The 25044-nt window shown below is 41.6% G+C and overlaps 2 protein-coding genes across 2 annotated transcripts; one reads left to right on the forward strand and one right to left on the reverse strand.

The window, feature by feature from the left end:
• The first annotated feature begins 455 nt into the window (after positions 1–455).
• lrrc40 (leucine rich repeat containing 40) lies at positions 456–12303 on the forward strand. Its single transcript, XM_050055534.1, has 15 exons — positions 456–687; positions 2832–3013; positions 3988–4061; positions 4316–4445; positions 4545–4668; positions 6314–6453; positions 6553–6725; positions 6927–7017; positions 8270–8315; positions 8567–8669; positions 9132–9239; positions 9388–9498; positions 10765–10842; positions 11408–11593; positions 11852–12303. The coding sequence occupies exons 1-15, from the start codon at positions 543–545 to the stop codon at positions 11955–11957; spliced, it is 1797 nt and encodes a 598-aa protein (XP_049911491.1). The 5' UTR covers positions 456–542; the 3' UTR covers positions 11958–12303.
• Positions 12304–16315: 4012 nt separating this feature from the next.
• Positions 16316–24544, reverse strand: ptmaa (prothymosin alpha a). The gene is made up of 5 exons (XM_050055048.1): positions 24362–24544; positions 21081–21149; positions 20901–20985; positions 19372–19451; positions 16316–17257 (listed from the first exon to the last, which is right to left on the reverse strand). Exons 1-5 carry the CDS (start codon positions 24404–24406, stop codon positions 17219–17221), a joined length of 318 nt encoding a protein of 105 aa, XP_049911005.1. The 5' UTR covers positions 24407–24544; the 3' UTR covers positions 16316–17218.
• Positions 24545–25044: the final 500 nt, after the last annotated feature.

The raw sequence follows: 25044 nt of genomic DNA on the forward strand, positions 1-25044 counted from the left end.
GCTGTTAATGGGGGGAAAAGTATCTCCGGAGGAGCATTTGTCTGGCTCTGCTCCTGTTGGAGGGCCCACAAGTGTTTTTAACCTCAACATTGTCTGCTACTGTTGCAGCATTGATAGTTACGATATAAAGTTAATCAATCGTGTAGTATAACGTAAAGTGCCGCTGTCGTGGAATCTTTGACCAAACCACGGTTTACCGCTCTCGAAACGCTCCGGTACCCTTCAGAATAAAAGCAGGAAATGCTACTGCTACTAATCTGCCAGAATTAATGTGGGTCGGGAACTGTTCTTTAAGGGTTTCGTGTTTGTTCTTAAATCGCGACAAATGATTTTGTGTCGAGTGAAAGTACAGCCCTTGCCAGTTAGGAGTATTTTGTGTAGTTTTGTGGCAAGTCTGATTGTGTTGAGTAGGTAATGCTTTTATTCTGAAGGACTCTGGACGGAAGTGTTGTTGTTGCTGCTGCTGGCGGGCGGAAGACACTTGGGGTGTGGAGGTGGAGGTAAACACCACTAACAGCCTCATTTCATTGAGTGTGGGGAGAATGTCTCGGTTTAAAAAAGCGGGTCAGGTGGACTCTCTGGCGGGCTTCAGGACGGAGAAGAAGGAGCCGACCGTCCCTCACGGTCTGCTGAAGGCAGCCAGGAAGAGCGGCCAGCTCAACCTGTCCGGCCGAGGGCTAACAGAAGGTAACTTTACCTCGTTAGCTGTTAGCTACTAGTAACAGTTTCACTCATAGACATATATATGGTTTCACTGACAGTAGAAATGTTCACATTAACTTAGGTCCAAATGGTGCTGAAATATGTAAGTCTAGATATAACGCTTGGAGCGAAATACAAAAAGAAAAAGGACAGTGTTTACAATATAAGGTAGATATATTAATATACATTTCACATAATATTGCAGCTATTTTTTTTAGATGTAACGTTTTTCACCCTGTTTTTGAGAATGATTGAAAGTTTTTGTCCAATGTAAACTATGCTGGATGAGTATGAACATAAATATAAAAAAAAAAGTTATGTTCAAGCACACATAGTAGATACAGAATAGAATACAAAGCTTTTATTATCATTGTATATAGAATATAAATCGAGATTAGGAGTGCTAACGTTACATCTGATCAGGTGCTAACTAGTCATTGAAACAAGTAAAAAACAGATAACATAATCATTCATAAAATAGGAAATTAATAGTGTAAAAATGTGCTGTATCAAGCCATTGTAATGTAAAATCAATAGTGGATTGCACTTGATATTAGTGGATTGCACCTGAAGAGGAAAATTATTTAACAGGTAAAATCTTTGAGTTCATTTGTGCGTGACTGTAAGCTCCCATGACTCCTACCAGAGGGCAGGAGAGAGGACAGTTTGAGACCAGGGTAGGAACAGTCTTTAATCATTTTCTTGGCTCTGCAGAGGCACCGGGAGCTGGAGATATCCGTCAGAGAAGGCAGAGGGCAGACAATGATTTTTTCTGCCATTTTTATGAACCATAACCCATATGCTCTAGACTAGATGACGTGCAACTACATTGGTGCTTTCACTCTGTCTGCAGTTGATGTTCGGCCTTGCAATAGATTAGTGGTAGATCAGATGAATGTAACTTTAACATACTACACCAATCAGCCTAAATATTATAACCACTGACAGGTGAAGTGAATAACATGGATTATCTTGTTACAGTGCAATGTTCTGCTGGGAAACTTTTGGTCCCGGCATTCATGTGGATGCCACTTGACATGCACCACCCGCCCAAACACAGCTGCAGACCAAGTATCCCCTCTCATGGGAAAGGCACTCCCTGATGGCAGTGACCATCTAGCAGGAAATGCACCATGCCACACCACAAAAACTGCTCAGTAATGGCACAAGGAACTTGAGGAAGAGGCCATTCTGATCGAGCATCTGTGGGACCTGCCAGTACCCCTCCTCACAACTGGCAGGTCTCAAATGATCTGCTGCCAATGCCCTGGTGCCAGACACCACAGGACACCCCCAGAGGTCCCGTGTCCATGTCTTGGCATGTTAGGGCCTAGTCTGCTCCATGAAATCGGGGTCTGGGGAAGCTGAAGGCCAGGTTGATGTCATGAGGTCTTTGTCATGTTCCTCGGGCCATTCCTGAGCAGTTTTTGCAGTGTGGCTTGGCACATTGTCCTGATGGAGGAGGGCTACTGCCGTCAGGGAGTGCCTTTCCCATGAGAGGGGATACTTGGTCTGCAGCTGTGTTTGGGTGGGTGGTGCATGTCAAGTGGCATCCACATGAATGCCAGGACCAAAAGTTTCCCAGCAGAACATTGCACTGTAACAAGATGATCAGTGTTATTCACTTCACCAGACAGTGGTTTTAATGTTTTGGCTGATCGGTGTTTACAGTGTATATAAGACTTTCAACAATGAGTAATAGGGCCACCCCACTGTGTCTGTTCTCCTGCTGTCACTTTGCCTTTTGTGTGTTTCAAAGGGATAAAAATGGAAAAATATCTGCCTCAGAGATTATAAGGACTTTTTTATGCTTTCTGACCATCATTGATCCAGATCTTATTTTATTCTTCCTAATAGCTAAAAGAAGATGAGTGGCAGTAAAGAAAAAAATAATTCTGAATAATGAATTCCCCTTCTGTAACAAATACATAAAGTAGCAGACAGTAATATCACTGCTGGAAACCCAAGCACACTTCTGCGGTTGGGGTCTAGTCAGTGTTGTAAAGCAGCCATGTGACACTTGGGCATAATGTTGATGCTGAAAATCTTGTTTTTTTGTTTTTTTTTCTCTTTAACCAGCTAAACATGTATGAGTGTGTGCGTGATAACCATATTAACACATGCCTCAGTCCCTCAGAACGTTTATCGTCTGAACGTCGACACACCAGAGGAAGCACAGCAGGATGTGTCCTTCGGAGCATCAGATCGCTGGTGGGAACAGACTGACCTCACCAAACTGCTGCTCTCCTCCAATCAGCTCACACAACTGTCTGATGACATCAGACTGCTGCCTGCACTCACTACACTGGATGTAAGTAACTACAGCTCAATCAGTAAGAAGCAATAAGTAAGTAAGAAGTAATACACATCATCATCTCCCACCAGTCACGGGTTTCCGTGAATTTATGCTGGTCGTTGTTATGTCTGCCTCTGAGTAGCTTGAGTAAAAGTCTCTTTCAGGTTACCACAGCTTCTGTTGGAGGAAAACTGACTTAATCAACTAATTAAGAACAAAACTGAACAACAAAACATTTTTGAAATCGTGTAGAAATGGAAACTCATTTTAACTGGTGGATCCAAAATCACATTTGAAATTAGAAACAGGTTTACTGCCAAGTATGTTTCACATACAAGGAATTTGGCTTGGTGTTATGGTGCTTAACAGTAAATACAGTGAGAGAAAACAAAAGATACAAACAAAAAAAATAAAAGTATGTGCAATATATCTGTTTTAAAAATAATTAAGAGCCACGCAATTAATGTAAACAATTTGTGTACAAGATGGGAGGCGTCAGCCACAGTCTTTCCTGGCTGCCTCGGGGTCCTGGAAGTACAGGTCCTGGTGGGATGGCAAATTGCAGCCAATCATCTTCACTGAAGAGCGAATGATTCGCTGCAGTCTGCCCTTGTCCTTGGCAGTGGCAGTGGCGTACCAGATGGTGATGGGGGAGGTGAGGATGGACTCCATGGTGGCGGTGTAGTAGTGCATCAACATTGTCTTTGGCAGATTGAACTTCTTCAGCTGCCGCAGGATGTACATCCTTTTTTTTTTTTTTTTTTTTTTTGATGAGGGAACTGATGTTCACTTCCCACATTAGGTCCTGGTGATGAGGAGACTCGTTGAATGGGGAGTCACACAGGGCGATGGGGGGCAGTGGGGATGCGTTGTGGATTAAATTGACCCAGAGATGAAGCGGTGTCAAAATGATAAATGTTACTGATGTCTCATAGTAGCATTTATCATTCTAGCTGTTAAAACTAAAATGTTATAATTTGCCCTGGCAGCTCCACGACAACCAGCTGAGCAGTGTACCCAGTGCTTTGGGAGAACTGCAGGAGCTCCAGCAACTGCGACTCAGGTACACACACAAACACACACACACACACACACAAACACACACACACACACACACACACAAAACCAAGATCCATCATGACATATAATAAGGTTTCTATGAATACGAATCTGCCGAGCGCTTTTATTTGTATTGAAACACTTGCAGCACCCACCACAGGGTGTCACAGCTCTAACTGGTCTAATTATCTGGCAGCAGCATTAAGCTCTTTTTGTGGGAAGACATTCTAATGAGTGTTTGTTCTCCTGTGTGGTCAGTCATAACCAGCTGACATCACTGCCAGCAGAGGTGTGTACTCTAAAGAACCTCTGTAGTCTCACACTCCAGAAGAATCTGCTGGAAAGCCTGCCAGAGGAACTGGGACAACTGGAGAACCTGACCCAGCTGGTAACTAACACATACTGTGTGTAGTGTATTACACTCCCATTCTGTTGTGCTGTGTGATGGGCTGACGGAGGCGTCCTGTCTGTTGTGATCGATTTAAAGGACCTGTCCAACAACCATCTGAAGGGCCTGCCCTCCAGCCTGGGAAGTCTCACCTGTCTGCAGACACTGAACCTGTCTCACAACAAGCTCAGCTGTCTGCCTGACAGCGTGGCCCAGCTCACAAGTAAGATCAGCTGTGTTGTGTTTCAGCTTCTCTGCTTCTTTGCATGGCTGCTTTTCACACCTGAAGAGTGGCCTTAATTTATCTTGACATCTTTTTTGAAACAGGCTTAGATTTACGAAAGGGCTTTATTTCTGCTTTATGCTGTTTTTATATGTTATCATACTTTAGTGTTTTTTTTTTCTTGCTTTAATTTGCTGGCAAGACTGTTTGCTGTTAATGCGAACTCACAAGGTCTTCAATGTTTACCTGTTGTCTTGAAAATATCAGTATAGTGTCCATTTGCATAGCCTTGATTCAGTCAGAGGTCATGTCGTACTCATCACTCTGTTGCTCTCATTTTAAACCAAATACTGTACATTTCTGTTTTTTTATGCCTTTGCACCACCAACAACCATGGCCAGAGGCATCATGTTTTCAGGTTGTCCGTCCGTCCGTTTGTCTATCCTTTTTTTTTGTGAAAGCAATACCTCAGGAACCCCTCAAGGAAAGTTCTTCCAATTTGGCACAAATGTCACTGTGACCATACCAAACAAGTTTTTTGCCATTACTCATGAATTAATGCGCTAATTATGACAAAATGGGATAAAATGATAAAGTAATGAAATTTTTATCTCAAAGGTCAAAGGTCAACTTCATCACAACATCATAATGTTCTGCAAAAACACTTTGCTGGCAATTATTCATCGTAATATCTTAGGAAGAGAAGAGAAGAGGTGACATTTAACAGATACTGAACTGGTGACACTAATCCTTGGCGTCCATCTTGAAACTGTGCTGATTGTATAGATCCTCTGTGCTGCTGCTTTGAAGATGTGTGTGAAGTAGGGCTGGGTGATATGGAAAAACTCTCAAATCAACATATTTTAAACCCTTGATGTCAATATTGCAGTGATAATGTGGGGTTGACTATTGGTACTTTTGCAGAATATTTACACAGTGAGATATTTTTATCAATAATCATCAATAGTGTGAATATAATGGCAAAGTGGGCAAAGGCAAATTAAAGAACAGCTAGAACAGTTTGGTAAGGTCAGAAAATTAGATCACTTCACTGTAATGCAGCCTTAAAAAACAATACTTTTGATGTTACAGTGTGTAAGTCTCATATCTCAATATAATATCAACATATTGCCAAGCCCGAGTGTGAAACATCCATGTTTCGCCCAAAAATAAACTTAATACATTTCATTAAATTCCCTCACAGTCCTCACTACTTATATTATACAAGTCTGGACACACATGGATGCAAACTGCAAATTGACTGGTTGGCAAAAGCACCCAAACGCAAGGCTGTTATTCTGTTTGATATTTGAGAAGCTGCTTTTAATGAAACGTAACACTTCCTTTACACACATAACATTAGAAGCCTTTCAATGGCTAAAAGGGCTCAGTCCCTTCTTTTCTTGCCAGGCTTTTAATTTGAAATATGTGCAAACACGGTAAAGTTTCAATGTCAGTACTTTAACAGCAGTTGCAAAAAAGAAAATGAAAGACGAAGTGTTTGGAGATAATTAGTGAGTGTGAAGAGTCTTTGTGTTAAAAACAGAGAAAGCGTGAGCAGCAGAGTGGTGAGAACAACATGACTTTACACGACACTGAGAGACGGTCAGTGTCCATCTGATTGAGGTCTGACTTTACTTGACAGGTGTTAAGCTGTTGGACTGCAGCAACAACCAGCTGACTGACATTCCCGCCAGCATATCAGAGATGATCGCTCTGGAGCAGCTCTACCTTAGACACAACAAGCTCCGCCTCCTCCCAAAGCTCCCTGCACCGGCGCTCAAGGTAACCATAGCAACATGAGAGTTTCCCTAGGTGAAAGGGAAACATTTATGTCATTATAACGAAGTGTGTGTGTGTGTGTGTGTGTGTGTGTGCGCGTAGGACGTGTATGTCGGGAACAACCAGATTGAACAGTTGGATGCGGAGAACCTGGCCTGCCTGACAGCCATTTCTTTTCTAGAACTTCGAGACAACAAGATCCAAACCCTCCCTGAACAGATCACCTCACTGAGCACGCTCACACGCCTCGACCTCACCAACAATGACATTGGCACGTAGGTCACCAGCATCATCACACTAGTTAACTGTTTGTGCGCAAACATCCAGTCAGTAACCAGTATAACCACGAGTCTCTCACACACTCCTACTTTATTTTGTATTATATTCTGGGTGTTTTGTGATTTAATCCTCAATTCTGTCTTTGTTGTGAATGTGAGTGTGTGAGCTAACAGCTGTCACTGACTTTTCCCTGTCAGTCTTCCAGCATCTCTCAGCCTGCTGCCCAATCTGAAGGTGTTACTGTTAGAGGGAAACCCTCTCAGAGGAATCAGGAGAGACCTGCTCACTGTACGTGACACACAGAGCACACACATTTGAATTCTTTATTTGATTCCACCAATTACATTAAATATGGCAGGGAATCAAATACAAAAGGGGTCAAGAAGACAATACTGGTCACTCATGGAAATACATAGCATCTTCTCCTCCATACAGCCAAGCTGCCTATAACAGCAGAAACAGAGCAAAATTTAGCAAGCTTTTTTGCTCTGCACACACACACACACACACACACACACACACACACACACACACACACACACACACACAGGAAAACGGAAGATAACCCAGTGTTAGTTTAGTCTGTACAAACACCATCTGAAATCACAGTATTAAGGCCCATCCACAATAAGACAGATAACAATAACTGTAAATATAAATTGTTCTAACTCCGGTGGATGGTTTCTAATTTAGAAAACACTTTTTACATCGTCTATTCTAATCACTCAGTCTGGCTGTGAAATGTTATTGTTCATCAGTGTGGGTGCTCACATCGTTGTTGTTATAGCCCTCGTTTTAGTTATCTTTCTTGGTTTTCACGATCCTTGAATAGAATACACTGTGAACAGGGTTCCCACGGACATGGAAAACCTGGAAAGGTCATGGAATAAGTAAAATCCTTCACGTTTTTTAAAAGATATTGAATTTTATTGTGTGTAATGAAACTGTTACAGTAGTCTTCTGTGGATAACCCTCCACATAATGTAAATATGTCAATATGTAACATTTTTGTTACAAATTAACCAACAAGCCATCCAAACTGTCGGCTGTCTTTCCCCCACTCTGGGAGCTCCACGCCTCTGTGTCCGCAGGCTGCCTTTAATAATATAATTAACATTTGGAGTTAAGTTTACTATACAGTTCTCTTTGTGTTATACACCGGGGTCTCGTAATCTACACAAACTGATCAAAATGAAGTACAAATATAAAACACAATAGACTGTGGAAGTATTTGAGCAGCTGGGAAAAAATCTGCTTGTTCCCAAAGCAAAGATTCAGCATGTGAACCAGTAAAGACTGATGTCTTCTAGGATAGGTTCCTTCATATGGAAAGTTTGACAGCTTTAATAGGCTTAATAGGCATGGCTTCCCACCACAGCAGTCATACGTTAATGAGATATCTTTTGTAGATGCGGGTGATGCAGGTGCAGGTGATGGGTTTAGAGATGGTTCTGTATGTATGTATCAGCTGGTAATGCTTATGTCCAATGTACTTACTTTTCTAACTGCTTGCACTCGTCTGCTGTTGTCCCCATCACAGAAAGGAACCAATGAGCTTCTGAAATATTTAAGAGGAAGAATTAAAGGTACAGTACATTTTTTGTGCTGATTTAAAGCCGTTTTCACCACTGACCTCACCAGGGTTGTTACCAGTGTAACTAATAAATCAACCTGAATAGAAATCTTCAAGATTCTTTACCTTTTTTTTTTTCTTTTCAATTAATCAAATGTTTGACCTTAATAATAGGGACTATCAATAGTATAAAGAGAAAGTAAAGAGCTTATATGGCATCCTGAAGTTTGTGTGTGTGTGTGCTTGTGCATTTGTGTGTTGCAGAGGAGCCTGAGAAAGCAGATGATGGACAGACAGCCATGACGTTACCCAGCCAAGCCAGGGTCAATGTACACAGCATTAAAACTCTCAAGTTAGTGGAGTACAGGTCAGTGACACACTCGTGTGGAAAACTTCATAATGAGTTATATGCTTCTCACATACAGCTGCTATCTTGTCACATACTGTGTTGAAGGAGCTGGTTGTTCCGGGTCTCTGCTTTTAAAGGGACAGTTCAACCAAAAATCAAAAATATATATTTTTCCTCTTACCTGTAGTGCTATTTATCAGTCTAGATTGTTTTGGTGTGAGTTGGTGACTGTTGATGATATCAGCTGTAAAGATGTCTGCCTTCTCTCCAATATAATGGAATTAGATGGCACTCAGCTTGTGGTGCTCAAAGTGCCAAAAAATACATTTTTGGTATGTTTCTTTCCGGCCCATCTGATCATCTGACAATGTTGTGTTGTTGTCGTGACTACAACGTTGTCATGACTGATCAAAAAGAAAATAAAAGCTGCATAGTTGGATATTAATACATTTCAGGGTAACTGTGTGTGTTTGTGTTCAGTGAGAAGCAGGCAGATCATATTCCAGATGAACTGTTTGATGCTGCAGCAGGTGAAAGTGTTACCACAGTTAACTTCAGCAAGAACCAGCTGACATCCATACCTCCCAGGTACACACACACACACACACACACACACACACACACACACACATCATCATCATCATCATCATCATCATCATCATCATCACTGTTTGACGGAGATGAAAGATTGTGTTGACCACAGTTTACTAACCACATGTATGTTGTGTGTGTGCAGGCTGGTGGAGTTCCTCTCCTCACTTTCAGATATCAATCTGGGTTTCAACAGACTGACCTGCTTTTCTCCTGATGTCTGCAAGTTCCCGAAGCTGACGCACATCGACCTCAGGTACACACACACACACACACACACACACACAGGCACACAAATCAACCAACATGCATTTACAGTTCTGCTTCCACAGTATTCACATGGAGGGCTGCAGCTGACAATCTTGGTCCAATGTGATGTCCTCACATGTCTCGTTTTGTCCAAGAGTCTGATACCCAGCTGCAAACACTCCTATTGCAGAATCAAAAAAACAACAACAACACAAATCATCAGACCTTCAGTGTTTTGTTCATGTTTACTGCTTTCAGTCTGAATATGCAGTAAAATACTTCAAATACAGTTTGTTAGCAAATAGGAATGAAATGAGTCCAAACCAAATGTTTGTCTTTTCTAACTGTCACAATGTGTAAAACAGTCCAATTCTATACTTTATCTAAAAAACGACGCTATTGATTTTATGGAATTTAAAGGCAAAGTTTGCCTAAATGGTACCAGAATGCATAGCAAACCAAAAAATAGCATTAGCTGACAAATACTCACTCAGTGGTCATCTGCCCTCTCGGCCCTGCTAGTCTTGGTTGTCTTCTCCATTTTATCTTCGAGATCTTGAAGAAGGTCTCCAGCACACCTCCGTCCAAGTGAGAAGTTTAATTTTCATACATAGTAACACACACATGAGCTCCACCCATGCTAAAATTCATTGCAGCAGAATGATTCCGCTTTTGTTAACATCACAAGGCAATTTAAGCAAAGGCACCACCAGTAGGTGTTTGCTTTTAGCAGCTCAGGGTCTGGAGGGTCCCCGTATCCTCTGCACAGCTCATGCAGCCATAACCTCGGCTTCTCTCTGCTGCATTTCTTTGGCCAAATATTCTAGCTCAAATAAATATGGCTGAATATCTGAGTCAGCCAACACTGCAAAATGTATCCTCATCTTCCATTCAGGAAGAACAACAGATTTTGCAGCTGTGATTTCAGCGCTCTCAGTCAATACAACACACAGTGGCCATCAACACTGGTTGGACGTCATATAAAAAGTGGCAGATTTTTACTTTAAGAAGATCAACAGACTCGATTAGATTAGACAAGTTAGAAGTGGGACTGATGTGAGTGTGATGATCATTAATTGTGTCACAGCTCTGAATATGGTGCAAGCACTGCAGCTCTATCCATAGAGGTCATGTCCTGTTTAAACAAAGAGAATTGAGTACACAGTCAAAACTTTATAACAGGCACATGAAGCCATGAATGTGAGAGTATTTGATTTAGAACCAACAGTGAAGGGTTCATGTTGCACCAATGTTCTGCTTTCTTTTCTTTCAGGAATAACCAGCTGAGTGATTTATCATCTGATATGAAGAACTTAACTAAATTACGCTCTATTATCCTCAGTTGCAACAGGTAACTCTCTGATCCAAGATGTATGTGTGTCAGCATTCACTTAGAGTGATAAATGAATTGTTTTTATTATGGTTATTGATACTATACTTAAACATACTGTGTAGAATCATTCAAATTGTACCAAACAAATCTGTGTGGTCTTTAGCATGAAGACTTAAAAAGGCCCTTCAATCCTGTAAAGACTTAGAGCACTGTGTCAAACACTGAGCTCAAACATGACCTCAGAGGGATCATAGTAATAAGTTTAGTGTCACTGCTGATGTCACATGGAGGTCATGTGCTCTAGTGTAACCTGTGGCTAACATCACTTCCCTCAATTGTCTCCTCCCCTCCTCTCAGCTGAAGGGGATATGAGAGAGACATAAGGAAGAGATACTGATAGAGGACACACAGCATATAAACACTCCATAATGTGTTAAAGAATTCAGTAACACTGCAGCTCCAATAGCAGATCTATTAGGACACCAATAGATCATTAATATGTTTTATTTATTATTGAAAACAAATCAGTTAGCTGCACTGTCTTCTACAGTTTGTCCACTAAGAGTCTTTGTGCTGATCGCAGGTTCAAGTCCTTCCCTGAAGTCCTCTATGAGATAGTTTCCTTGGAGACAGTGTTGCTTGGTAACAACCAGGTGGGCGAGGTGGACCCTCATCGTCTGATTAAGATGGTTAATCTGTCAACGCTGGATCTGTCAAACAATGACCTGCTGAACATCCCCCCTGAACTGGGCCTGTGTACCACCCTCAGGTATGAATTACAGTCTGCCAGATGTCCTGTATGATGTCCCAACTTGTGTTAGGCCGCAGATATACTGGCTTGTTAACCACACATTTGTGCTGACAGTTTTCTGGGTTGTGAACAGAATTGGTCACATTCTTGCCTGTGTACTGTGCATGTTACTAGAGGATTCCACTAGAGGGCACTCCAGGAAATTATTTCTAGTTTAGAAATGGTGAAAATAAGATTCAAAAAACCATTAACTGTAAAATCTCTATTGTTCCTCAGGTGTCTCAGTCTGGATGGGAATCCTTTCCGCACACCCAGAGCAGCCATCGTGGCCAAAGGAACTGATGCAGTGTTGGAGTACCTCCGCAGCCGCATACCTACGTGACCCCTGACCTCAGCTCAGACAGCTCCATCTCCACCCTCTCACTACCGTTTCTATCAGTGTTGACACTTCAATGCATTAACCAACAGCCTTATTGTTCTTTGTGATACACAAATCTACACTTCAAATTCCACAATCCGTGTGTAAAACAGGGAGGTCATCACACTTTGCTCTTTGAGAAGCAAACCAGTTGCCAAAGTTTTCCTCTGAACTGGTTTGTGTCAGATGGATGCATTGAACGTCTGAATAAGATGAATATTTCTGGACAATCATATATTCAATCTGGTGCCTGCATGTGTGACTGAAAAGATGCCAAAGGCACTTCTCTTAATAAAGTTATTGCCAAGAATTAGGAGTGGTGTGAGTTTTATGGTAATGTAGCAACAGTTTATGTCTCAGTCCAATTTTCACAGCCTCAGTGACAAAGAACCTCTTATTAAAATATCATCTGTAAGCAGCAATAAAACCAAAATGAGTTTTCAGAATGAGGCACAACTTTATTTATCCCGAGGGAAGTTGTTGTGCAGCAGTTGCAATACAAAGTAGGAAAGAGTGCGAATATGAAATATTTTTAAAGGTGCAAGTATGTGCACACAGTTTGTTTATTGGTGAGGATCTTATAGATAAATATGGCTAATATTAAATCTCAAGTACAGATTAAGTGTATTTGGATAATTTGATATGTTTATTCAAATATATTTGATTATGTCCATGATAGTGGCCATTATATCCTATGGACCAGAAAGTTGTAATGATTGGGCTCCAGGGATCTTATTAATTACTTTTAGGGCTCTTCATGGCCTGGCTCCCTACATTTCAGACCTGTTAGTTCTGTATGAACCTTTATGTAGTTTGAGATCCTCAGGCGGGGGTCTTCTGTTTGTCTCAGAGTCCAGACTGAAGACCAAAGGGGACAGAGCTTTTGCCACCTGGGCCCCGATGCTCTGGAACAACCTGCCCGAGGATATAAGGCTGTCTGAGTCACTGGCTTCATTTAAGTCTCTCCTACAAATGTACTTCTATCGGAAAGCATATCCCGACTTTATCTGAGCTGTCTGTCTATTTTATTGATCTTATTTGTTTTAATGACCTTTTATTATCTTGATTTTAACTTTGGCCTTCTTTATTTTATCTTTTACTAGATTACATTTTATGACATGTTATTTGTTTTATTCTTCTTGTGTTTTAATTGTGTTTAGTTTTATTGTGCAGTACCTTGTAACTGTGTTTTGAAAGGTGCTATATCAAATAAGTTCATTATCATCATTATTATTATTATTATTATTATTATTATTATTATTATTGTTGGAGAACTCCTGCAGGTGGCAGTACTTAGAGTTGTATCTGAAGTCTGAGGCATGAAAGGTGAACAGAAATGGTGACAGGACTGTGCCCTCTGGGGCCCTGTGTTGCTCGCCACACTGTCGGACATGCCGGCAGTCTAACATACTGTTGCCGACAGTCCACAATCCAGAATCTACCTTCATCACCATCAGCTTAATCCCCAGCAGGGCAGGCCAGATGGTGTTGAACGCACTTGAGAAATTTAAAGAATGTGACTCTCATAGTGCTGCCTGACCTGTCCAGGTGGGCATGGGCAAGGTGACGCAGGAAGATGATGCTGTCTATCACTCCCACCATCAGCTGGTTACTGAAGGGGGTCCAGTGATGGTTGAACCAGGTGATGGAGATATGACAGGACCAGCCTCTCCAGGGACTCCATCATATGGGAGGTCAGGCCACAGGTCTGTATCATTAAATAATCAGCTAATTAACATTCAGCCAACTGTTGCCAGTTTTTTTTATTCACTCATTTACAAAATTCAGTTTATACACAATAAGAAATTCCTCATACTTAGTCATCTTTGTCCCTCCTGTTTGGTGAAGTGACTTGTGGTTTGCTGGCCTCTTTTCACTCTCATCATCATACCTCACTGTTACGTAAATCAGACTGGAGGATGGACACTGTCCCACAACTTTGTTCAAATGCCAACAGCTCCTATATAACTACATTAACTCTGTGTGCTGCGGCTTTGTGATTTCACCCAAACTGTGAGCTGGAGAGTACCTTACTCTGACAACAGGAGGAAATGATCTCACACATTCTTCTGCTTCTGAAACCTCTTCAATAGTTTGTAGAAATTTCACCAGAATTTCGCAATCCTGAGACCTAAATCAAGAATTTGTAACATCTGTTCTGAATATGTATCAAACTTTCAGCTCATAACACACAAAATATTTGGCTGATTGTAAATATTTTTTTTCATATCTAAGGCCATAGCAACCTAATCTTTATAAAATGTATCACCCAGAAGATGTGAATGAATATGAATATGAAAATGAATGAATATACAGTAACATGTAGAAATATTAGAACACCTATGCATGATGACAAGACCCAACAGATTAATTCATCCTTGTACTTATGAGAGCTTTAAAGTCAGGCAGAGAGACCAGTTCACATAGTTTCAACTCTTTTTGAAGGTTATTCCAAGTGAGAGGAGCAGAGCACACAAAAACTTTCTTTCCCAGCTCAGTCTGAGCACCAGGAACAGACAACAAAACTGAGTCTTGAGATCTCAGACTGTAGCTACAGTCAGATCTCTGTTTAATCAAACTACAATGTATGAAGGGAGCTTACCCAGTAGGGCTTTATAAATTAACAAATACCAGTGACTGGGTCTGTGAAAGGTCAAAGATGTCAACCGGCCCTGGAATAAAGCGTACAGTGATGAGTGAGGGCTTTATAGTTTGTAACAAATCTTAGTGCACTATGATAAGAAGTATCTTACACGTGTAAACAATGTGCAGGTGCATTCACGTACAACAGATCACCATCATCCAAAACGTAGCAGCAACCAGTCTTTTTCTGTCCTTAAAGGACAAACATGACTTGTTTCTGAAATAAAATCCTAACTTCAGCCTCAGCTTCTTAAGGAGATTATCAACCTTAAGTTTAAAAGAAAGGGCATCATCAAGTCAAATACAGAGATACTTGTAACAAGTGACAACCTCTAACTTCTTTCCCTGAGCAGTAAGAACATCAGGAGTGTTCACAGGCTACTTCCTAGTGTCTGAGAAAGGCCTAACTTTAGTTTTATCAGCATTTAAAACCAGCTTTAGTTGTGAAAGCTGAATCTGTATAACGTTAAAGACAGCCTACAGTTTGGCCACAGCCTCTGTTAGCGATGAGCCAGCACAATATATACAATATATACAGTAAATGAGGACTATTCATATAATTGAAAATAACAGCGGACCTAACACAGAACCCTGGGGTACACCATTGCAAATACTGTATGGTTAGTAAAATAACTTGATTTATGTATGCTTTACATGAACTTTTTACCACAAAACTCTTCATGGATTAGCAACTCCTGACTTGGTATTGCAATATAATTTGAGCATCTTACCTCCAGAATCAAAATCAGTTTTGTTGGCCAAGTATTTGACATAAGTATTTGGATAATGTTAAAGACAGCAGAGTTTCTTTCCCTGGACTAACTGTCCTAATTTTCATTTCTAGTCTGGGTGACATTACATTCAATAAGTGCAATAACATCTGCCTATTGTTATTGATTATTATTTATTTCATTCTTATTTATGGGTGACGTGATGATTATTCTGGGTTGTCACTTGTTATTCCTTTTAACTTGCACTGTGTACAGCTGCAGCTTTTTAATGTCATTGTGCTAGTAAAAGGACAATAAAGGACTTTTATTCACTGATCAATCTCTTGAAGATTTCCTCAATTAATCTATTGGTTATTCTTTCTATAAGATGTCAGAAAATGGGGAAAAATGTCAATCAGTGTTTCCAAAAACCCAAGATGACGTCCACAAATATCTTGTTTTCTCCACAACCCAGAGATATTAAGTTCTCTGCCAAATCAAAATTGAAAAACTAGAGTGCTAAAACTCCAATTTGTGATGTTGTAGAGAATACAGTCTGGGGCTGCTTCACAGACAATGAATGGTGAAAGATGTTATAGATGACACTGAGAGCACCCAGAGGAATGTTCTGAGTATATGGGTACATTTTCTGTTTCAGAGCTGAGAACACCACAATAGAATAAAACTCATTTGGATATAAAAAAGAAAACAATTGTTCTGTGGGTCCACAAAACCAGGCTCCCATTCATTGTCTCTGGAGCAGCTCCCGACTTCATGCTTTATCCCATTTTCATTTTTATTTATAAAGCCATTACAAACATTACAAATCAGTTTGCCTCGAAGGGCTTACCAACACACGACATCCCTCTGTCCTTGGATAACATCTCTCCTGTGCAGCTACTCACTGCTACACTTGTTTTGGAATGTGCAGAGGATGCCAAGATGGTTTGAAATACATGACCCCCAGTCCACTGTTTTCAACAAACTTTATTGAAACTGTCAACCAGGACAGGTGCAACCCGGCAAGCTGAATATATTTCAAAAGAAAATGTATGAAGAGAGTCTCCAACAGTTAATGTGTCAGTTTGTGTTTTACAGTCCTCAACCACATGGCATAGTAACCAGTTATCTAAAAGAAAAACAAAAAGGTAGATGTGATATCCTGGCTGTCCAAACAGAAACATCAGCTGATCTGATTTCTATTTTGAAACGGTTGAAAAGATCGCACATCACAGATAACTGCTTCTCTTCTTTCTTTTTACACACAACTGACAAGTAGAAACTAACACAGTTACAAACAAAATCAAATGGCTGTTTATTGTTCAACAAAGTAGCACAGACATAAAAAACATTCAGATCTGGCCATGACAGACAGAAGAACAGAGACAGACGGACAGCAGAAACTACAGCCTTGGAATCTCATACAAACTACAACTAATACACACTCAGCACTGTGAGAAGCGCTGAGTCACTGTAACAATCCCATGTGACTACAGGTCAACACACACCTTGTTCCTACTGACCCTAGTATCTTATATTGTAATAAAAGAAAGCCGGGGGTGGGACATCCAGCCTGTGGATGGACTCGCGGGCTGGATGCCTCTGGTCGGTTCATACAGAATGTGGACGGCTGACGACGATGACGAGTCTGGATCTAAAAATCTTCAAAGCACCACTTGATACCCAGAAAGATCACTGTTGCAAGATGGCCGACCTCCTTACAGTATTTACAAAAATATAAAATGTAAATAAAAATACAAACAAATTCTCTTTTTTTTTTAAAAGTATTCTTGTTAAGAAGGGAGGACTGAGGTGTTGAAGGTTTGCTGGAAAACTGGCTGTCTCTTGATGGTGGCGTCCTCCAGACACACTCTACTTGTCTGTCTTCTGTTTCTTGGTTTCAACTTCGTCCTGGGAATAAAAGAGAACAAAGTGAGAGGTGCCATCTCAGGTGAATACAGCAATATCTTTAGTGACCACTAGGGGGACAGGGCTGCAGCCATGACTTTAGATTGTGTTTCATTCCTCCCTGTGGCAGCAAACAAAGTGGTTACATCAGTATACAAACAAAGTCACAGCTATAAATACCACATGTTAATCTGCCGCTCTCTGCACCATAGATCTGTGTTTCGGTTCTTTATGTTTCTTGCAGGTCCAAAAGAGGTAAGCAAGCACAGTCTGTGTTGTTTGGTGTCCTCAGCTGCCTGTGACTTTATGTCTATGAGAGCAATCTGTTGTCCTATAAGGCTGTGATTGACAGGGGTACCTCTCCTTCTTTCCTATCTGGAGGTTCTCAAGCGTCTTCGTGCTGGCTTTTTCACCAGTTGCAAGATTTCCTAGCCTACTTTGTTATCATAAAGACAAGCAGCTAGCTTTGAGCCTATGGTTGGTCTTTCACTAGCTGCTGAGATATTGCTGGAGCACTGAAGCACGGAAAGCAGTTGAGCTAGGCTCCAGAGGCCGGGGATCATCAGGGTAGTTGGGCTAACCCTAATCATGATGCATGGGACCAACTGCTCTCACATCATGAACCAGCTAGGGTGCTGCAGGCTGTTGGCTTCAGCCCAGAGACGATGTCCAAGGGTTACGGGTCGCAGCATCTGCACCAGCACCTACCACTCAGCTTTAACCTTCCTATTCACTCAGAAAACAGAGAATTCCTTCTCTTTGCTTCTCCAGATCAGTTATATCAGTTTGTTGTCCTTCCATTCAGCGTGCCCCTTATTTAAATGGAGGGGGTATTAGGGCAAAATGTCTAAGTCACCAGTTGCTATCTTGCTGAGTGCATCGAAAACAAGATTGATGAAGGTAATACAATGAGGTTACAGTGTGTTTCCATTAAAGTTGGCTGTATTTATGTTGACTGAACTAATTTAAAGGTTGCATTCAGTTAGAGTATGTTCCTTCTCTACTGCACTACTGGTGATAGTACTTCAATGTAAAGCTGAATTTGCTGTTGCTGATGTACAGTTGAGCTTTTAGTGATCGTCCTGTACTCAGCCGGCAGCTGTCACTAACTGACTGATGTCCAGTCTCTCCTCTCCTTGATATTGATTTTACATTGAGTCTCCATCAGGTTAGTAAAGACTTTAGTACCTCTGAGCTGTGCAGATGATCCCTGCCATTAGACTAGAGACTTAGAAGGTGAGCTCCCAGGTCTCATGGTCCATACTATGTGTGTTGTTTAAATGGAAACCTGGGATCTGTTTGATGTATCAGGTATTTTCTGTTCATCCAACGCAACAGAAATCTTCAGGGTTAACACTTTACCAATACAGATGACTCCTCAGGGCCCTGAATTAGAGTTGTGTTAACCATATTATCTAAGTTTGGACATTCAAAGGTCACTTTACATAAACCCCAAGCATGATCTCTCCTTTACCCCTGGTGGTAGAGTATCTAGCCATGCTTTGGTCCTAATTACACAAGTTTAGAGACATCTGTCTCTGAGCTGTCTGCCTCCACCAGTACAATGGCTTCATGGAATTTAATTTATGGTGCTCACAGCTGAGGATGACATTTATGTGCAACAGCAACTATTATTTCCAGAAATACTACAACCCCATCTGTGTCCAAAAGCGCTCCCTCGTTAAGTAATTCATTACTCACTGTTAACACACACTCAGTGGTTAACTCTACGGTGAGCAGTAAATTCAGATTTTAGACACATATTAATCATTTTGCATCATCACCCACAGCTGTAGGGTCATATCACAGTGATTTATGCATCTAAACACAATGTGTGGCGTCGTGGTACAGTTAGCAGAAAGTTCCGTACACGCCATAGACCACCATGTTGTATTTTTAGTTCCACTGTTGGCAGTTTCAAGGATGAATGATGGTAAATACAGTGTGCTGTATAGTTAGTGTCAGTGAATGATGAATTGTTTTTATGGGAACTACTTTCTACTAAACAAATAGTCCCTACACTATAAAATGTGTTGACCTTGTGTTCTGTAGATTATCAGAAATAACAAGAACACTATTCCAGGAAACTGTTGAATTATTATGGCACTCTTCCTCACCTCTTCATCATCGTCATCATCAGCTGCTCTCTTTCCCCTTGGCCCATCGAGGTCATCCTCTTCATCGTCCTCTTCGTCACCTGAACACACACAGATCATTGCAGGCTGTTAGACTGACACAGTGACCATCATGTTACAGAGTTGTTATAAGATGACGCTGACCTTACAGTAACCTTACAGTAAATATTACGGCGGACTCCCCTTATCCATCACTTCTTTTCCTCTTAGTCTGAGACACTTGAACATTTAATGTCGCTGCATTGCACACAAGGATAGACAGCTTTCAGTTGCATCTGTCAGGTGTGGTACTCAGATGTATAATCTGTCTTTATGTGTGGGTATGTGTAAGATCTATACTGATACACAAGTTAAATAAGGATGTATTCATTTATATATACACAGGACAGTACCATATATTGTGCATTCCTTGTGAAACTGTGACGAGTAACGAACAGTGTATTGAAGAGGGGCTGCTCAACCTAACTTTCAGTCGACTTTAATGGGCTTTACTGTAGCTACAATACAGAGGAACAGGACACTGTAATGCTGCTTGGAACAGAGAAGCAAATGTGTTTTAATCTGCCACTGAAAATAGCTTCGACAAATGCACTATGTTGAGTAACATTATTTAAAATGGGAAATACGGAGCCTTTTTTTTAAGGTAAGAAATTAAAATATATATCTGTGAGCTGTTTTTTAAAGGTTTATATCTTCCAAAATGCTCAGAATATTTTTTTCTAATTTAATGACATTGCAATCAGCTTGCTTGACTATGGGTTTAACTCATGGAAACTGATGTCTGTTTGGTCTTGTGTGCATTCTGCAGTTACACAGTCTGGCCACCAGGTGGTACACTAACCCTTCTATTGACTCAATATGGACTACAGTGAATTAGGCGGCTTAGCTGTCTGTTTCTGTAACTGCACAGTGTTAACATGTTTACACCACACGGCACAAAAAGGCTGCATTCTCTGTGCACAAAGATATTAAGTTTATGAATACTTATATTCTGATCGAGAGTTCATCCCCACAGCTCTGCTGCCTGGAGAACAGCTCTGTAAACTCCCAAGATTTTCTGTAAAGGTGGGATCCTTATGATAAAATCACCAATTCTTGCCTGTTTTGCATGTGCAAACTATAGATTAAAGTAGTTAAATCAAAGTTAGGGTTAAGTTAGGGTGACGTTTCCCAAAGAAACGTTCCCTTTGAACCAAAGGTATATTTGCATGCCAGATCATTTCCGCCATCCCTTACAACAGTTAGCTGCTTTGTGATTATAATCCTGTACTGTTAAACATGGTCACGCTAATTGTTACTCAGAGTGAAAGCTGGACTAGGCTTCTTTATAATACTCCACCTTACACTAGACTCTGTTAATATATAAGTTTTGTCCAAGCTGCTGCAGTGTCACAGTATCTTTGGATTAATATTATCAACATGCATTTGCTTAGTTAAGTCATGTTCTCAAACTCCGGGTATCATGACCTCTACTTTCTTTGTGTTGTTCAGCATGGTACAAAGACACTTACCCTCTCCATCCTCCTCCTCCTCCTCTTCTCCCACGTCCTCCTCGTCTTCCTCTACCTCATTCTCCTGCTCGCCGTTCTCCTCGTCCTGCCAGGGTGAGACACATTTGCACAGGTCACCAGAAGGAAAAGGATCATTCATGTTCCACAAGCTGCGAGAGGAAACAGAAAGGCTTTCCTTACAGTTTTGCCGTTGGCAGCAGCATCCTCTCCATTCTTAGTCTCCTCCGCCTGTCTCTTCTCCTTCAGCTCCTGGAGGCAAAGACACACACGTGCACTCTGTTATGAACGTAGCATAAATAACATGAGGACAAAAGAAGTTACCTCATGACCTAAGATGACCAGGCGAGGCGATCTTTTTGTTTTCAGATGAACTTTACTACTGAATGTGAAAGGTCAATATTAAGGTCTTTGCCTCAAAATACTGAGCAAATGTTCACACCCTTGTTTGTTTTGTGTATTCTCTCTCGTCTCATGTTCTTGGCACTGTGGCTGCATTTTATTCATTTCCCGTGCACAGCAGGAAGTAATGCATTTTCATTAAGTAGACTCACTTTCCATATGTCGTGCCAAATGTATTTACCAGTCACGACAATGTCGCCATAGCCGGTATCATTTTCACTCTGTGTGTCATCGTGACTCACTGTGGTTGTGGTGACACCTCTTGTAGCGGAAACTACCACAGAAGCAGTTCCAAGTACTTTTTTTTAGGTGTTTACATGCGATCTGTCTGTGGACAGATTTTTGTTAATGTGATAATGTTGCAGCCGTGCAAGATGCAGTCACGAAACTTTACAGATGCGTGAGATCACAATGAAGGCTGAGTTTGAAGATGGGTGTGGTTTGAGCAAGGGGGGCTGGAAGTAGCAGGGTAGGAAGTAGGGAAAGGGCCATGGGCACCCACACTTCATGCCACTGGCTGACATTTGCTTTAGGTTGCAGCTGTATCAAGGCTGGAGTGCTCCCATTGCAAGATTGTCCAGTATTTTAGATGTTTTTTTATGATACTGAAATGCAGATGAATAATGAGTTACTTACAAGTGATTATGTGTCGCTCTTATTTAAATATACATAGATTTTTATTAGCCAGTTTGAATAGAAAATCATAATATCTAACTCTCTGCACTATCTGAAAAACTAGGCCTATGTAATGACTACAGGGAGCAGTTGCCACAGAGTGACAACATAGCCACAAAGTATTACATCAATATGCTGTCATGCATCCCTTGCTATAAACCAAACAAACAATGTTTGAAAATGCAGCATGCTCCACCTCCAGTTGGAAAACAGATGTGGTTGTGTATTAGCTCCACTCCTCGAGCTTGATCAAACTGGGCTCTCTGATTGGCCGCAAACTTGAGTGTGTCCTGCTGAAGGAGGAAGAAAACTTTCCCCTCCATCCTCCTCACTCCTCACCTTCATGGAGCTGAGCTGCAAGTTGCCTGTTACAGACAGGTGGTGCTTTAAACCCACATCTCCTATTGGTTAAATCCCTCCTAAGTCCCTCCCACCTCCTACTTGCTGGCTGAAACCTGACACCGTCTGTCACTGCTGCAGTTTATTCAGAGCGGAGGCTGGTGGTGGGGAAACCACAGGCACACCAGTGCAAAGACTACAACTCCCAGCAGCGCAGCGGCGGATTATTCTCTGTCAGATAATCAGAGCAGGCGCCAAGGCAAGCAAATTATTTTCTACTGACGAAGCTCCTCAAACAACCCTGGCTGGACTGGAGTTTAATTCAATATGCTGCCTGAGCAACACGACGTATCTCCATACACTGAAGCCCTAATGCACATTAGTATGACCACATTATACTAATATATGAAGACACGTTTTCAGAGCATCCTTAATGCTGACACCAATGTCTTCTGTGTTCGCTGCAGACACTTTTCTACCTGCACCAGAAGAATGCACACACATATACGAGGACCTGCCATCTCGCGATAATTCAATAACAGGTCTCGATAGCTTAATTTAACTATGTGTCTTTATTTTCTACCACACTGGTGAAAACTACCGTGGAGCATACAGTGGTTTGTTACGCTCGAGGCTATCCGTCTGACATCCTGGTGGACGCTGCTCTTTTTTTTTTTTTTGCGAAGCAGTCTGTTTGTCTCGCGCCCTCCTGCGGCTGCAGTCAAACCGAGCGCTACTGCACGCGCGGCTCAGTGGAATCGGGCACGACCCTGTCCCTCGCGCACAAGCTGCTTGAAGTAAACCGACCGGATGAGAGCGCGGCGGCGGCGGGCTGTACGGTATATATAGATATTGATATAATAGGCTATACTTCCACTCACTTCATTTATCTACTGTGACCCGCAGCCTCGCGCTTAAAGGAGACTGACTTTGTTTTACATGACGGCGGCTCACAAACAAAACCGGAGGGGGCTCGCGGGAATCAACAATAACCCGCCTCGGCATCCCTAGAAGCACCAGGTAGCCACGGCAGAGTCCTTGTCCATCTTTTAAAAGACAATAAAAGACGCAGGGAGGGAGGGAGAGTCTCGTGCGCGTAGTATCTCCGCGATGATAACACTTATAAACATGGAGCCGTGCGCGCGCGCAACGATTAGCAGAGCTCGAGGTGAATAAACTAAGATTATTGTGCAGTCACGTCACCGAGAGGAGTTAGAGCCTAAGCTGGATAGTGGAGTTATTATCCCTGTGTAGTAGGATATGTATGGGTCGTCTCATTATACAGCTCTGTCCGCGTCAGAAAACTCCTTTGGAATATTAATTTAATATGCAATGAATGAATATGCATGTCCGCAAGAACAGGGTTTAAACTGTGAGACAAAACCAATAATGAAATATCGGCTGTGGTTTATTATTTAGTATTGATCCGATTTTTAATATGAAAAAACAAAACACTTTTTTAAACAAAACCGAGCTGTTTCTTTGTAATTAGCCTGCACAAGGTTTGCTTTTATTCCCACAGCATCCAAACACTGACCGGTGGGCGGTAACGTCCGCTACTTAACAAATTATCAAAGTCTTTATTTCATTGAAATCAATGAAAGTAACTTCAGTGAGTTTGGCGACAGATCGCCACCGACTCCTCTCTGTAAAGCAACCTGGATGGAGCAACAATGTTAGTGAGATGACGGACAGGCATGCTATAATGTGAGATTCATGTGTGACTCCGTGTAGATTAAACCGAGAGGCGGTGTAGGTTTAAACCCACAGAGGAAGCTTCTGTGCTTCATGCATTGTACCGTAACCAGCCCGTCCTCACTCCTCATCATTCACACAGCTGCTTCACCTACACACTTCAATGGACTACAATGCACTTTAATGTCACACAGTGATGCATTTACACTCCAGTGATGCTGGATAGTGTCTAACAAACTGAGAGTCTTCTGTCTTACACCGACACTGTGCCTAAAATAGGCAAATGAGTAATACAGTTATAAGCGGAGTTAGAAAAAGCATTGTGTCCCTGTCTCCTCTCCTCTTGTCCTTACCTTGGCGCTCAGTTCCCCGCTGCTCTCCACCTTACTGTCCGCCATGTTAGATAGAGAAAAATAAATTAGTATCCAGTCAGAATATTGCAAAATTTTAAAAAAGACGTAGGGGCTTTTATTCCTGACAATGTGGAGCAAGTCGTTTTGTCCTGCCAGCGGCGTGTCCACAAGCCGAGCTCGCGCCTTTATACACCAGGAGGCGGGGAAAGGTGTCTGGAAGGACGCGCTGATTGGTCCATTAGCTTTGGAAATATTTAGCCTGCAATTGGCCAGAGGGAAACAATAGACAACCCACCCTTGTGTGTGTGTGTGTGTGTGTGTGTGTGTGTGTGTGTGTGTGTGTGTGTGTGTGTGTGTGTGACCTCGATATAGAGCAAATTTTGGCCACTCAAGTTTTCAATGTTTAATCTGTCACTCTTTGTGATAAACATACACAGGCACATGCACACACTGCACTGTAAACTCACATTCCCTGTGTTGCTAACACACACACACACACACACACACACACACACATCTACTGTATTAAATTAAGGCGTGCAGCCCAGCACACTGTCACCTCATTTATGTTCTCAATTTAGCTTTCTATTGGCTGAACAGGCCCACCATGGTAGCCAATAGTCAGCAGCGTAGTGGAGGGTATATGTAGTTATACAGATTATACCCACCTCTTCTTCTGATTG

This window comes from Epinephelus moara, chromosome 10 (assembly GCF_006386435.1).
Source record: "Epinephelus moara isolate mb chromosome 10, YSFRI_EMoa_1.0, whole genome shotgun sequence".
Lineage (NCBI taxonomy): Eukaryota > Metazoa > Chordata > Actinopteri > Perciformes > Serranidae > Epinephelus > Epinephelus moara.

What these genes read in the sequence shown, in the direction of transcription:
- lrrc40 (XM_050055534.1), top strand. Translation starts at nt 543, where the DNA reads ATGTCTCGGTTTAAAAAAGCGGGTCAGGTGGACTCTCTGGCGGGCTTC. An exon ending in TTTAAGAGGAAGAATTAAAG is followed by an intron (nt 8,316 to 8,566) that starts GTACAGTACATT and finishes TGTGTGTTGCAG; the next exon opens with AGGAGCCTGAGAAAGCAGAT. An exon ending in CTGACGCACATCGACCTCAG is followed by an intron (nt 9,499 to 10,764) that starts GTACACACACAC and finishes CTTTTCTTTCAG; the next exon opens with GAATAACCAGCTGAGTGATT.
- ptmaa (XM_050055048.1), bottom strand. Translation starts at nt 24,406, where the DNA reads ATGGCGGACAGTAAGGTGGAGAGCAGCGGGGAACTGAGCGCCAAG. An exon ending in CTGCTGCCAACGGCAAAACT is followed by an intron (nt 20,986 to 21,080) that starts GTAAGGAAAGCC and finishes TCACCCTGGCAG; the next exon opens with GACGAGGAGAACGGCGAGCA. An exon ending in ATGATGACGATGATGAAGAG is followed by an intron (nt 17,258 to 19,371) that starts GTGAGGAAGAGT and finishes TTTTATTCCCAG; the next exon opens with GACGAAGTTGAAACCAAGAA.